Raw genomic sequence first — 15,200 nt, 5'->3', positions numbered from 1 at the left:
CGGAAGTTATTTAGGACTTGATTCAATGTGATGGACACACCGAAGCAGACACTTTAAATGTTACTAACTTTTTTATCGATATGTTAGCTCACGGAAACCTTTTAACAATGAAATAACCATTTCTTTGATTTCTATTCTTGTAATGTGAACTATAATAATGGAAATTGCATAAGTATCCACTGAAGCAGCTGTAATAAAACAGAGAATCAATTGACTTGTTTCTTACACTATACTCTTTTATTATATGATAATTTCGTGAGATTCTAGTCATGTGAAATATTAATATTTCCGTGCAGGATGCACTGTAAAATTCCTTTTATATTTGCATTATTATAAATATCAAAGTGACCTGTCTAAAAAGAATATTGAACTTTACTCCTTAAATATACTCTATGAACTATTTCCATAAATTTAATTGAAACTGCTGGTATTTAAGTGACGGAATACCGTTTACATTTTTAGAAAGAAAATTTCCATTAAAGAGACTATTTGAAGTGATCCTAAAATCTTGGAAACCACTAGAGTGCTTATTAATTACAGTATTCATTTAAAACAGATTATGCTGGATGGAATTATCAAAACAAATGGTTCCATTTACTGGATTCACTTTTTGCAACATAGAATAAGTAAATACATGATGCAGGACAATAGTAGTTTGACCGTTTCTATTTTTATGCAAAAATTGAATTTATGTTATTTTATCCTTTAGGGTGAACCCGGTCTCCATGGTATTCCTGGAGATCCTGGTCCCCCTGGTTTTCGGGGAACACCGGGTCCAAAGGGAGAGAAAGGTCAACCGGCGTTTGCTGGAATGTTCCCCGTTGGTCAGAAAGGTGAGCCTGGCATCGACGGTGTGAGAGGGCCTCCTGGACCACCAGGACTTCAAGGAGAACGTGGACTGACTGGATCAAAGGGTGAACGTGGTCCTTATGTAAGTGTCATCGTTCTACAATCGCTATCTTCCCCAGGGCAGTATATTTTTAGAAACACCACGTGTTCCCTGCCAAAAAACTTATAAATTCAATAGATTAAACTTTTGATGATTGGTATTTTTGCAACTTTCTCATAGTAATAACTCGAAAATCACATTTTATTGATTAGGGCACGCCTGGGGGACCGGGTACCAAAGGATCAAAAGGAAACATGGGTCTTGGATTCGAGGGTCTGAAAGGTGACAAAGGTCAAAAAGGTGAACACGGGCCTCCTGGCACACCTCCCCCTGAGGTACCGTTCGGAGGTGTGACGGAAATTTCGGGACCACCGGGTGATTATGGAGAAAAGGGAGATAAGGTATGTCCTCTAACACCGAGTACTCATGCTTTTCCACAACTGTCTGCATCAATTAATTATTTCCATATAGGGTGATATGGGATATGATGGGCCAAAAGGTGATCGTGGTCCTAGCGGTGATCATGGTTTACCTGGTGGTTTCGGCTTGAAGGGAGAGAAAGGTCTGCCTGGAGCTCCAGGTATTCGAGTAAGTTCATCGAAATTTGTTAAATAATACGAATATGTGGCATAACATAAATTACTGGTGATTTTTATTGTGTCTAGGGTAGAGACGGTTTCTCTGGTCCTCCGGGACCACCTGGTCGCAAAGGTGATCGAGGCTACGACGGCTTAGATGGATTAGGCGGTCATCCTGGCACGAAAGGTGAACCGGGACGTGACGGACCGATGGGAGTTCCTGGTCTACGAGGACCTCCAGGTCCACCAGGAGTGAGTTTCATTTGAAAATTTATTTAAAATCGTTATTTAAGTCTTTGCATTGCTACTGTGATATACATCGTCGCAAGGTGCACATTTTACTTATTGCAATTTTAATAAAATTAGTGAATAAAATTTAAATTATAACCGTCTACAAATCTTTATTGGAGGAGCAGCACTCATGCGTATCATAATTAGCACAACAAAAGTAAGTACCTCGGAGTTACTAGTTATTTATAGTAAAACAGTATTGCATAGAAAAGGGTCAACATTGACCTGTCTCAGAAATTAGTGTTAAGAATACTTTTGATCGTGATTTATGGTCCTTTGTTATGGTTTTACAACGAGTTCTATTTTTCTGATGTACTTAAACAAATTAACCAATTGTCCTTAAAGTAGTCGTACAATAAAAATCTATTAATTTTACTAGAATTTTAGTATGACTAAAGACATTACATTGGTTGCTTGTTTAGGGCGGCAAAGGTACACCAGGCCCGCCTGGACCGAAAGGACCCCAAGGGTTCCCAGGTCCAACTGGTGCTCGAGGTGCGGATGGATATCCAGGTGATCCAGGACCAAGAGGTCCAATCGGCATGACAGGAGGTCCCGGTTCACCGGGTATTCCTGGCCCGGAAGGTTTGCCAGGAGAAAAGGGAACGAAGGGAGAGCCTGGAATTACAGGATTCCCAGGACAGATAGGACTTCGTGGTTTCGATGGTCCTCCGGGTTCTCCGGGTCCACGGGGTGTGGCAGGTGAAAAGGGATTATCGATTATGGTTAGTATAAGCTCGAACATTAAACAATCTAAATATCATTCACTTCCCGTTTTTCAACGGTCAATTCAAAAATTTCAAATATTATGGAACCGTTATGCAGGGACCGAAAGGAATGGATGGTTCACCTGGTCTAGACGGCGAGAAGGGGCAAAAGGGAGAACGTGGATACTCTGGCGCACGTGGTTTTCCAGGAGACTCTTTAGATGGGATACCAGGATTACCTGGTGAATCTGGCTTACCAGGGGAACCAGGAAATCCGGGCAGGGATGGTATTCCGGGAACTCCGGGAGCGCTTGGCGAAAAAGGAGAAATAGGAGGTCGGTGTCAGGATTGTCTGCCGGGATTACGAGGCATGAAAGGAGACCGTGGTTTCGATGGCACGCCTGGTATTCCGGGAGCACGAGGACCGCCTGGAGAAAGGGGATTCCCTGGAGAACCTGGCTCTGACGGTCTGCCTGGACCGCTTGGACCACCAGGACCACCGGTATGAACTGTGGAATATTCAAAGAATTTTTTTAATGTACAGTAAAGACTCCATGAGAGTTTGAACCTCGTGTCTGCTTCAAAACTTTCACGGTGCACCGCGAATCGTTTCGACACCTCATAAATCTATTGTTTGCTCGAAGCCCGACCCTCAGCAATAAAGACGGCGGGAGGGGAGAGGAGGAAGGGCACTAAATTATACAGTTGGCACGTTCCACGGCCTTCCCTCCACAGTGGTGGGGATGAAGTAGACATTTTCATGAGGAACTTTTTGTGCAACTCTAATAGAGTCTCTACTCCATTATTTTTAGTACATTGACCAACAATGACGCGCATCTCTGATCAGTGCCATTCTTTTCAATGGTGCCCTAATAGTCACAGATGACATAATTATGAAACTTTTAAATGTGCATATAACAAATGAATGCCATCGAATAAATTTAGTTTTCAGTAACATAAATAACAATGCAAAGTGAAAAATCTACTGAACGCCTTATTGCTTTCACGGAATCACGGTTCTCTGTTAATAGGGAAAAGATGGTATTCCTGGAACACCAGGTCCTCAAGGAGAACCCGGCCAACCGGCAGAGGTTACATGGAGTTCGCTTAAGTTGGAAAAGGGGGATAAGGGTATACGGGGTGAAATCGGACGACCAGGTCCACCAGGTCCGATAGGTCCACCTGGGGATAAGGGTGCGATTGGATTTGAAGGTTTCCCTGGTCTGAAGGGTACTGCTGTAAGTAATAACACTGTGTTACCATTTAGCTTTCATGATGAATGTTACTGTTTCTACAATTTTATATTGATCGCTTCTGCAGGGTGATCGAGGTTTCCCTGGGCAAGATGGTGTTCCTGGCAGGTCAGGTGTTCCGGGACGTAAAGGAGAAAGTGGACTCAGTATAAAAGGAGAGCCTGGAGAACCTGGCCGACCAGGTTACCGTGGCGACAAAGGTGAACCCGGTTTCGAAGGATTTAAAGGTGAACCCGGTAAGTAATATTGATTCAGTCTTACACAATTGTTAAGTAAACTATGAGAAGTATATCATAATTTCTATGTCAAATAGGTCTATGCCCACCGTTGAACTTGACGGAGGGTTTCAAGGGTTCTAGAGGATTCCCTGGTGAAAGAGGAACGCCTGGACCACCCGGCAGAGATGGTACAAAGGGTGATAAAGGACTGCAGGGATTCTCGGTTAGTATATAAATAGTTTCTAGTATTCTAATGCATACCACCCAAACATTTGGAATCACTAGCCAATTGCTATTTTAACTTTTAACTTTTTCCTTATGAACCGTATTATTTGTACTGACACGAAGTTATTTATTTTAAGCTTCTTTTAAGCTTCATTCTGTGGAATATTAATCGTCATCTGTTGTGACGTCAATAAAGTACTGCTGAGGATGTTTACTGCATGCAAGAATGTAATAATAAAATTTAATGAAATTAGGGTCCGCCTGGGCCCCAAGGAGCTATTGGCGCACCTGGACCAGTTGGACCACGAGGGTTGCCTGGTCCTCGAGGAGATAAGGGTAATATGGGTCCCATGGGCTTCCCTGGTGAACCTGGCCGCGAGGGACCTAGAGGATTCCCAGGCGCTCCAGCTCCGAAAGGAGACAAGGGTGAACCTGGTATATCGGTGAAGGGCGCCCGCGGCTTAAGTGGCCCTCCAGGTGAAAAAGGAGAGCAGGGTCTTCCAGGACCACCAGGAAAGGATGGTCCTGTCGGTTATTCGGGTCTGCCTGGATTTGCTGGGGAAAAGGGTGACCTTGGAATTCCTGGAATAAGTGGTTTACCAGGTGCACCTGGAGAAAAAGGTGACACTGGTCCAATTGGGCCTCCTGGTCCTCCTGGTGTAGCGGGAACTCCTGGTATCGATGGAGGCAAAGGTATACATATTGAAATTCACCATTAATAACGGCCCTGTTACCAATCCATTACTTTGACCGAGATACTTATATGAAATTCATTGTCTACAGGTGAGCCGGGATTGTCAGGAGAATCTGGTAGAGCAGGTCTACCAGGGTTCCCAGGTTCGAAAGGCGATCGCGGTGAAGTGGGTATAGATGGACCAAAGGGATATCCTGGTAGGCGAGGTTTACCTGGCGCTGCAGGTAGACCTGGTGCGGAAGGTACATCTGGAATGAAGGGAGAACGGGGAGAGAAGGGTTCGCCAGGTTTTCCTGGATTGCGCGGAGTAGAAGGAAAACCTGGTCGCCCAGGACTACCGGGTCAAAAAGGAGACTTTGGTCCTCCTGGTCCTACTGGTTTGCCGGGTCCTCCTGGATTCGAAGGACTTAAAGGTGACGAAGGTCCACCTGGATTGCCCGTAAGTACACTTTGTCATAAATTGAATCTTATTTGTGTCTATAAGGTTACACTTAAAAAGTATTAGTGTGCAAATATATAATATGAACGAATTGTATTGTTATACCATTGGGTAGTCCTGGTAGGGATGGTTTCGATGGTTTGAAAGGAGAAGCTGGACTGCCCTGTGTTGGTCGAGATGGATTACCTGGCCAGAAAGGAGAAGCTGGTCTACCAGGTCGGGATGGTTTACCAGGACTTCAAGGACCGAAAGGTGACACCGGTGTCAGAGGTTTCCCTGGACTTAAAGGAGACCTTGTATGTTTGATAGCAATAATTACATATCATCGAAAATAATACTTTACTTTGATTTTAATATATATGTTTATGGTATGTAACAGGGGCTACAAGGTGCGTCAGGTGAACCAGGTACTCCTGGAATCGACGGATTACCCGGTGAACCAGGTGGCATTGGTACACCTGGACCTGCAGGTTTCCCTGGTTTGAATGGTGAAATGGGAGAGCCAGGACGTCCCGGACTTAATGGTGTCAAAGGAGATCGCGGTCTTTCTGGTAAGAACGGAGAATCAAACAATATTGTTATGCCTGTCTTGCATAAAATTCGTTATCCAATAATATATTTACAAACGATTTATAATACGTATCTTTATTAAGGCCCTGCTGGTTTCCCTGGTATTCCTGGTTCGCTCGGAGAGAAGGGTGATCGTGGACCACCCGGACCAACAATTCAAGTTAAAGGTGAAAAGGGTGAACCAGGTATTCCTGGACGTCAGGGTTTGTTTGGTGAGAAGGGAGACCGCGGTTTAGAAGGTCTTGGTGGATATGATGGCGAGAAAGGAGATAGAGGTTTACCAGGTCCCGTTGGAAATCCAGGTCCACCTGGTCCTCTCGGTGAAAAAGGTATGGTTTTCTACTGTGACTGGTCTGTTAACGCAATCAAGTTTAATTAGTTAATTATTAGAAATACCTATTCTGTTATTGACATATTTAATTAAATGTTCCAGGCGAGGAAGGACCAGTTGGAATTCCAGGTGTTCCCGGATCAACCATCAAGGGCGAGAAAGGTTTGCCAGGTTTGCCTGGAAAGCACGGACGAGAAGGACTATCAGGGCGACCTGGTGATAAGGGAGAACAGGGATTAACCGGTTTACCAGGACATAAAGGAGACCAAGGCCCTTACGGACCTCTTGGCCCGCAGGGTGAGAAAGGTGACATGGGTCCAATTGGTCTGAGTGGTATGCCAGGTCGAGACGGAACACCAGGTCTTGAAGGAAGGCCAGGCTTGCCAGGCGAAAGAGGTGATAAAGGAGACATGGGACCATCGGGATTGCCTGGTCTACCTGGACATAAAGGAGAACATGGATTCCCAGGTAACATTTATACATACTTAAGTACTCATATTTAATTGTACTAAAGTATTGGGCTAATATATAAATAAATATCGCCATAACCCTTAAAATATTACTTGATAGTAATTAAATAGTCATAGTGTTATAAATTTTTAAATCAAAGAACAACTAGAAAAGTCAATAATGTGTTCGTTATGTCTTCGACCGACATGAATTTGAGAGATTTTTAATCGAAATGAATTCTCGATCCCATGTTCAATGATTTTAAGATAATTGAAGTCAAGGGCGTTACAGAACGCCATTTATCATGTAACAATCTAATAATTTCCAACTTGTCTTTCAAGTGAGTTTTATTAGTCTTTTCTATTCATGAAGAATAAAGTCGTACGTTAAGAAAGTCAAATGAATACGTTAAAATTATCAATATTTTGAAAATAACTGTTTTTGTAATGACCAGTGTGTTATGTCGTTAAGTAGTGACCACTGTGTTTGTATACTTTATCGAAGAGGGATTTTTTACGTTCTATTCATAGGACCAAGTGGATTGGACGGAGCGCCTGGTGAAAAAGGTGACAGAGGTTGGGACGGTGTGAATGGTCAGCCTGGACCTGTTGGGGAGAAGGGTGACAGAGGTTACCCTGGTGCGGTCGGATTAGTGGGTAGCGTTGGGTATCCTGGTCCACAGGGTGAAAAGGGTGATGATTGCATCGAACCACCGATGGGACCGAAAGGAGATCGTGGATATCCTGGTACGTATAAATGCAATTTGTAAGAGGAAAATGCCGAAGAACACTACACACATACATGTACAGTATTACACGAAAGTTACGTAAGCCCAAATATCAATACTTTTGAAAAAAAAGGACTATTATTATCTATGCCGGAATGCTATGGTGTGCAGTGGTATTATTTGTTTATAACCAGACCTCAGATTTTTGCGAAATTATTGTTATTAATGATCAGTCGAACATTCTATTATAACTACAAAAACAGGAAAGACAGTATTAGATACAGAAAACGAGAAGGAAAAGTAGTGAAAATATAAGTTTGATATTTATGAGTTTGATGAAATAGATCAGTTACAAAATAGATTGTCTGGCTTGTTCTACACGCTTATTGTCCAGGCGTTATCCCCGCCATTGGGGAAGGGGGATGTGGAACCTGTCAAGCGCTTACCTAGGCTCGGGCTTCGGGCAAAAAACAAATTCACGAGGGTCTGAAGCAGTTCTCCTTATAAGATTATTGTCCGGGCGCGGACTCGAGTTCGGGACAATAATCGAGAGGTGTCTGCAGTCCTCTATTTTAGTTGTGTACGCTTATGTTGGGATAGCAAATTTTCGCTCAACTGTTGACGTCTTTGACAGGATCTCCGGGCCGGGCAGGACCGCCAGGAGAAAAGGGACTTCCGGGACCACCAGGATTCCCAGGATTGGACGGACTGAAGGGTGAACCAGGCCCACCAGGACCTCTAGGACCAGCTGGTCTTCCAGGTCTGCCTGGACCTGTTGGTCAGCCTGGCGCGACAGGCCTTCAAGGTCCGATCGGTGTACCGGGCCCTGTGGGAGAGCCTGGACAACCATGCGAGACTGCGCCCGATTATCTGACCGGCATACTGTTGGTCAAGCACAGTCAGAGTCAATCGATACCTGTCTGCGACCCAGGACACATCAAACTGTGGGAAGGATACAGTTTGCTGTACACGGATGGCGATGAAAGAGCGCATTCGCAGGATCTAGGCAAGTATTAAAGACAAAGTTGGTATCACTGGGTTGAATAATTGAAATAACGTCCGCCATAAACGTTGAAAGTTTAAATGAAAATTAAGCAACAGTTACAATAGAAGAGTTTTAATCGAATGACAGTTACTAAATTAAAAAGAATGATCGGTCATTTTCAATTTATATTAATTTTAACGTCCAACTGTAATCTTTAGGTTTATATTTAAGAAGTGATTTAATAGCTTTAGCAGGAGAGGAGAACAAGAGGAACAGTATTAAATACCAAAAATGGGAGAGAAAGAAATCAGCAGAAAAAATATAGATAAGCGCGTGTTTAAACAAATTGATGGGATCGAAAAAAAAAGACAAACATATCAATTAAGTTGCAAATTTAGCGGAACAAATTCCAGTGAAAGAAAAAGTTTGTCTTTTGATGTCAATGTAATATATTTCCTACCAGATGACATACAGTTTTTTTTCGATTCTGGCTTTCGCGTAATATCATTGAATACATTTCCATAAAGATTCGTAGTCTAATTACCGTTCAGCCAGCCAGATCACGAAATTCACGCCCAGTCCCGTTTTTTTCCTCTCTCCCCTCTTAATAATCCACCTGACAACTCGATTAATAAATTATTGCACGAAAACAGGTTCCGCGGGCTCGTGCGTACGAAAGTTCTCGACGATGCCCTTCCTCTTCTGCGACGTGAACAACGTCTGCCACTACGCCAGCCGCAACGATCGTTCTTACTGGGTGTCGACCAATAGTCCAATTCCCATGATGCCTGTCGAGGAGTCGGCAATAGAAGAATACATCTCTAGGTACGTTTTCAGTGGTCTTTCTTATTTATAAAAATCAACGAGTATCACCCCGAACGGTGACCATATTCAACAGAGGGAATTTTTTACCAAGAGGATATCTTTACGATGTGGATCCTTAATATAACTATTCTAATACCTTGGTATAACGAGCCGGCTCTCTATGTCGTTTGATGCTCTAATGATTACAAGCTTTAACGCTTTGGCGTTAATTGTGGTAGATCTGCATCATGGGCGGCGACATAAGCTATATGGGCCAAAAATCGGGAGCCAAGTTGTTGACATGTTCTCCGTGGCAGCCTTTTTCGAAAACTTTTATATTTGACAGTACGGTACAAATATGTCCTTGTATACTTATGGACGATCAAGCCATAAAGAGGAAGCGTACGATATGGTGGATCGACTCACAGAAGAAATGGGCTCCTGGGATGATTTGAAACAATTTTTTCCTTGGCGAAAATGTTATCCGAGGCTTTGTAAACGAGATATTAACGAAAAATCCCGACCAATCGGAGCTCGGCCGGCAGACTTGCGCTCTGATTGGTCGGAGTTTTTCGTTAATATCTTGTTAACAAAGCCTCGGATAACATTTTCGCCAAGGAAAAAATTTTTTTAAATCATCCCAGGATCCCATTGTTTCTGTGAGTCGAAGCTATTTTGCAACACCCTGTATAATTAAACTATTAGAAATCTCAGATTATCTTGGCTGTGTCAGTTCTGAAACATATATGTAGTGATTTCCTAATAATAGTTTATGAGATTTACAAAATTTTAATTTTATTCGTTAGGTTTGTTTGTACTAAAATGAACAGAATTTGAACGTATTTTTGCGGTGTCGTCACAACACCATCAGTGGAGTGCAAAGGGTTGAATATCTGGAGAGGAAGCGAAACGATTCAGGCCAAGTGTGCTCACATCGTTACGTTCGAAGTAAAGGTCGCTTCTAAACAGTCTGATGATCTTCTCAAACTCCACACAGTTCAACGACGTTGCGTACTTCGAACTCTTGAGTCGCGAATTTTGGCCAAACCATGAGAAGGTTTCGCAGCCTCGACTTGAAGTCTGGAACGTTTCATCGCCGTTTAGAAACTTAACAGCAGCTTCTGGGGTTTGCAACGTCGTCGAATTGTTTGGAGTTTGAAACGTCATTAGACTGTTTGGAGTCTGAACCGTTATTAGACTGTTTGGAAATGACCTTCAGTTCGAACACCTCGTCATGGTTCAGATTTGAAATGTTCAGACTCCTCGACAGATGTTTAATCCAAACATGTTTGAAATAGTTTGTTCGCTAATCGACAACTAGATACGTGTCGATATCGACCGGATTTTCCTGCATCCGTCGTAGAAAAACAACGACTCCTCGTGGAACTGAATTTGCATTATTTACGCAGCGTGACGACGATAACGATGTAATGGGGATCGCGAAGCTATGACATGTCATTTGTAGAAACGTTTTGTCGCAATGTTGCAGCGCGAGGAGCGAAAAAATTTGTTATTAAGCTGGTATTCTACTGTGTGGACTTGAAAAAAAAGTAGGTTTTGAAATTTGTTTTCTCGGATTTGTTTAAATGAAAGAGAAACTAAACTCATTATTGAGTAAAATATTGGGATCATTTTAAGAGACCTTAGGCAACATTTTAACTCCATTTTTGTACAATAGTTACTATTTAAAATTACAAAGTGACAGAGTTATACTACATTATCTATCGTCATGTCTGGAAGGACCTTGTCAGCTGGCATCCAGCTGATTGTCGAAGCTATTCATGCGATTAATTTTAAATTTAGACAGATTATTGAGATATTAAATATTATCGAAGCAACAAATTTGAAGAATCTACAAGCATATAAAATATTATCGGCTTAGACGCCTACTAATTCAACTTTATTGTATCCAATAGGTGCGTGGTATGTGAAGTTCCAGCGAATGTGCTAGCCGTACACAGCCAATCATTGAGCATTCCAGAATGTCCGCGAGGATGGACCGGCCTTTGGATCGGTTACAGTTTTGCCATGGTATGAAATTGAACTCACCTGCCGAATTCTCTAAACACTTCGTACGAAACTACAGGTCAACTCGTAAAAATGAAATTTAATGAAATTTATGTCACCTACTAAGTTCTCTAAACATTTCGTACGAAACTCATTGTCAAATCAATCTGTAAATACAGACTTTACTATATCAATTAATAGAAATTTACAGAAATTGAAAAAAAAAATTATTTACCATAGTAAAGTTTCCATTGGGTTTCAAATAGTATAAAAATCTCATTAAATTTCGTTAAACATTTTATTATACATATTTTGAAAAAAAAAACACAAATTTGACCGTCATATGTCCTCTAGATGTTCAGCTACAGAAAGAAACTACTCGTATCAAATTATTTCCCCTTCGGAACCATTCAATTTTCATCTCAAACATTTTTGGGTATTATTAATGCTTTCAAAGAGAAAAAAAAGAACGAAGAATAGAAATAGCTCAACATCGAAACGAATGAATCAAACTGAATCTTCGTCGTGACTGTTTCAGCACACGGGCGCCGGTTCCCAGGGCGGCGGACAGTCACTGTCCAGCACTGGATCCTGCCTGGAGGACTTCCGCGCGACGCCGTTCATCGAGTGCAACGGCGCGAAAGGACACTGCCACTATTACACGAACGAGTTCAGCTTTTGGATGGCGACCATCGAGGATGGTCAACAGTTCCAAAGGCCCGAGAAACAGACCCTGAAGGCGGGCAACCTCAGGACTCGAATAAGTCGCTGCCAAGTGTGTATAAAGGACACGTAGAACCAACGTACGCGTATCTGTTTTTGCTCTCTTTCTTTCTACTCATATTTCTCTTCTTCTTCTTGCCTCCCCCGTTTTGTGTTCTTTTTCCTTTTTTTACTTGCCTGCCCCATTGCCCCCTCGGGAAAAAGAAAAAAAGATTACTAGGGATAACTAGAACGTGAAAGGAAAAGAAAAATGTAAGGAAAGATCCAAAGTCTCGCGATGGAACGAAAAAACCGATCGTTCGCCGGTTGATTCGCGAAAAATCCGGCGACGTCGAAATAAAGAGAACGGGCCGAGAGCTTCTTCCTTTCGTTTTTTTCGGCTATCCTTTTCCCGTTACGTACATCTTGCCTTCGTTACTCTCATTCTTGTTATCCTTCTTTTTATGTCCTCCTCTGTGTCGCTTTCATTTCAGAAATATCTACTGTCCACCCATTCTCCTGTTCCCCCTCCCGGTTTTCGCGACTTATTTTCTACTCATCGTATCTCTCGCCACTTCTCTTGTTTTACTGCCTCTCCCCCTTCACCCGCCCTCGATTTTCCCGCGAGCGAACCCTTTCGTACGCCGTAAGTTTCCCTACTTTTTTTTTGTTTTTCTATAATTATTCAAACATGTGCCTAGCGTACTATTTCTCTAGCATGTAAAATAATATATATATATTATATATATATATTTATATCTCGTTAATGTCGTATGAAAATTAAGTTTATTCGTACTACCATCGGACACTGCCCATATCCAATATGGCATACTTTACATATTGTATATTAATATAAACGAACTTAGCCTGGTAATCGTGTGAAGCCAAATATTTAAGTAAATAGGTATTTTGCTACGTAGCTAATAAAATTCTATTTTCAAACTTCACTCGTTTTTTAATTCCTTCCTCCCGGCTCCTTTCTTTTATCGTTTCTGGTGCGTGTAGATATTGAATTCCCTGTGTCGAAATTTAGATGCAATATGTACTTGGAGATCGGTCAGTATTTTTAACATTTTCTTCAACATTGAAAAAGTATATTGCCACATATAAAAAAATGAAAGATAAAGAAATTTTAATCGCTATTTTGAAGTTTTAAAATCAAAGACCATAACTGTTATTGTAACCCAAATTTAAAATGTTATGATATAAAAATTAACATCCCTGTTTAAATAGTTTTGTTTACTAAAATTTAATTTAATTTGGATTACTGATAATTATTACTGGCGACGGTAATTTTTCCTTAGTTAAAATTTATATTTTTTAATCACTTGAATGTTAAAAATTAATATTTTTTAGTGATTTCATGTTTTGAAATATTCATAACATACATATTATAATGATGACTCTCTCCCATTTAAATAAAAATGGACTTTTTCTCTTTATTATGACTCTTTATCGCAACATTACCTATACAAAATACGAATAAAAATTGCTCAATTGCATTCGTTGGACTCATTTTTATAGGGAGAATCTCATCAATTCATTCGTGACATTTTCATTGAAATTTATTGAAAATTATCAGTTTAAATTTTCAATCATGCCTGATTAGTAATTCCATATCTTATCTGCTTACATTGTATGGAGATGATCGATCGCTGTTCTTTGACGTTCGACGCTTGTCATTGGACTGCGCGTTAATTCCTTTCTTTGTATTTTAAAATACAAAATCGATGGTTCGTGCAAGCTTCATTGTTCGCTACATCAATATGATTAATCTGTATGATAAAGTTATTATCGACGCGCTTCCCGGGTATAAAAGTCCGTTGCAACAGTTCCTAGTTGCAGTTGCACTCCTAATCGTAGGAAGAACTAGTTAGTAACATAGATCACATTGCGTAAGTACGAAACATGCACATTTGATTTGCGTGTATTAGACTGTACCAATTGGAACTGCCATTTCGACAGATCGAAACGGAAAGGCTTATTTTTGGAAAAAGAAAGCGCTTTCGATTGGTCGAAATGTGCACCGTCACGATTAATAACATCCTTTAAACAAAATATTATTTAATACATTACATTTTTACAAAATTTGGCATTTTAACAATCGAACCAGTGACTGGGTTTCACATTCAAGCAACATATGCGTTCTTTCTTTGGACGTCGCTCATCTTTCTTCACCCACTGGCTCGATGACTTCTTCATCTCCATATCGTAACCATTCACCGATATTTCGTTCCTAATTATGATTAATTTTAAGAAATTGCCATCTTTTTCCTCATCTTAACACACATGTCTGTCACAGTGAAAAAGAACGTACTTAGCCAGACACACTTTATTTCGTATTCTAAGTTATAAATCGTCGAAAATATGTACGTTTGGTTAATGGAGGCTGATGGTTTTGTTTTGAATTATACTGCGATATTAATTTTACGAAAAATTTTGTAACGATATTTAAATAATTCAACCTCGTTGCAATGTACGTATCACCCATATTTGGGTGAGGTGGCAGTTGAAATGTTAACCAGATGCCAAAAGAACATTTTATCACGCAAGGGACAATAATTAAGAAATCACAGAAGGAGATACACTTTATTCCGGCGTTTGCTTACAATGCCGCTTTCGACAATTGGAAAAAAAAGTATTTCGAAGGTGTATAAAAACAGATGGAGATAACTTTAATAGTTATTACACGGAGTTATTGTTAAGATTAATAACAAGTGCTTTATAGATAAAGCCCTCGAACTTTATGATCGGACTTTGTATATCCCACCATAACTGAAGATCCATCGTGAAAAATTGTATCGTACTTCTATAATGAAGTGTCTCGATCTGTCGTACAACGAGAATGGAATTCGACCGTATTATGTCTTCGCCATAAAAATCTGTCGTATTGTAATCGGAACAAGCAATGAGGATCAGAATGGGGCTACACGATCTTGTTTGTCTCGATCTCACTTTCAACGTGGAAACAAAAGTCTCAACAAGGGGACTTCTTCTTTGAAACCAGAAGTTCTTCAACCATTTCTGTTCGATTGTCGTCGTATGACAGATCCACCGACTCCACGCGCATTATTCATCTGCGGTAAATTCTTATCTTCGTCGACCTTGTTTGATTTATCAGTAACGAGCGGCTCGCATGATATACGACGAGGAAGACAGGCACGAGTATGATTTCGATCATGAGTGTCTTGAATATATACAAGGGATCTCGAGAAACTGTGACTGGAGCGCAGATCAGGTCCGTGAACTTCGTCAATTCCGGGAAAGTGTCTTTTTGGAAAGGCGTTTACACAAAGGGGGCGGTGATCGCTTTCGATCGAAAGTGCAAGG

At 41.0% G+C, this 15,200-nt stretch overlaps 1 protein-coding gene across 1 annotated transcript in view; it reads left to right on the top strand.

Moving 5' to 3' along the window:
* LOC107188482 (collagen alpha-1(IV) chain) overlaps window positions 1-12,807 on the top strand; it is a 29,483-nt gene extending 16,676 nt beyond the window's left edge. The window contains 20 exon segments of the mRNA XM_015576774.1: window positions 710-931; window positions 1,102-1,290; window positions 1,361-1,477; window positions 1,555-1,719; window positions 2,181-2,483; window positions 2,584-2,967; window positions 3,497-3,703; window positions 3,786-3,954; window positions 4,032-4,159; window positions 4,416-4,854; window positions 4,945-5,307; window positions 5,361-5,590; window positions 5,674-5,845; window positions 5,948-6,193; window positions 6,298-6,663; window positions 7,176-7,391; window positions 8,007-8,378; window positions 9,011-9,182; window positions 11,078-11,192; window positions 11,707-12,807. Coding sequence (XP_015432260.1) covers window positions 710-931; window positions 1,102-1,290; window positions 1,361-1,477; window positions 1,555-1,719; window positions 2,181-2,483; window positions 2,584-2,967; window positions 3,497-3,703; window positions 3,786-3,954; window positions 4,032-4,159; window positions 4,416-4,854; window positions 4,945-5,307; window positions 5,361-5,590; window positions 5,674-5,845; window positions 5,948-6,193; window positions 6,298-6,663; window positions 7,176-7,391; window positions 8,007-8,378; window positions 9,011-9,182; window positions 11,078-11,192; window positions 11,707-11,964 — 4,833 coding nt within the window. The 3' untranslated portion in view covers window positions 11,965-12,807.
* Window positions 12,808-15,200: the final 2,393 nt, after the last annotated feature.

This window comes from Dufourea novaeangliae, unplaced genomic scaffold, assembly GCF_001272555.1.
Source record: "Dufourea novaeangliae isolate 0120121106 unplaced genomic scaffold, ASM127255v1 scaffold124, whole genome shotgun sequence".
Lineage (NCBI taxonomy): Eukaryota > Metazoa > Arthropoda > Insecta > Hymenoptera > Halictidae > Dufourea > Dufourea novaeangliae.
Note: the sequence above shows the minus strand (reverse complement) of the source record. Positions and strands in the feature narration are given on the sequence as shown.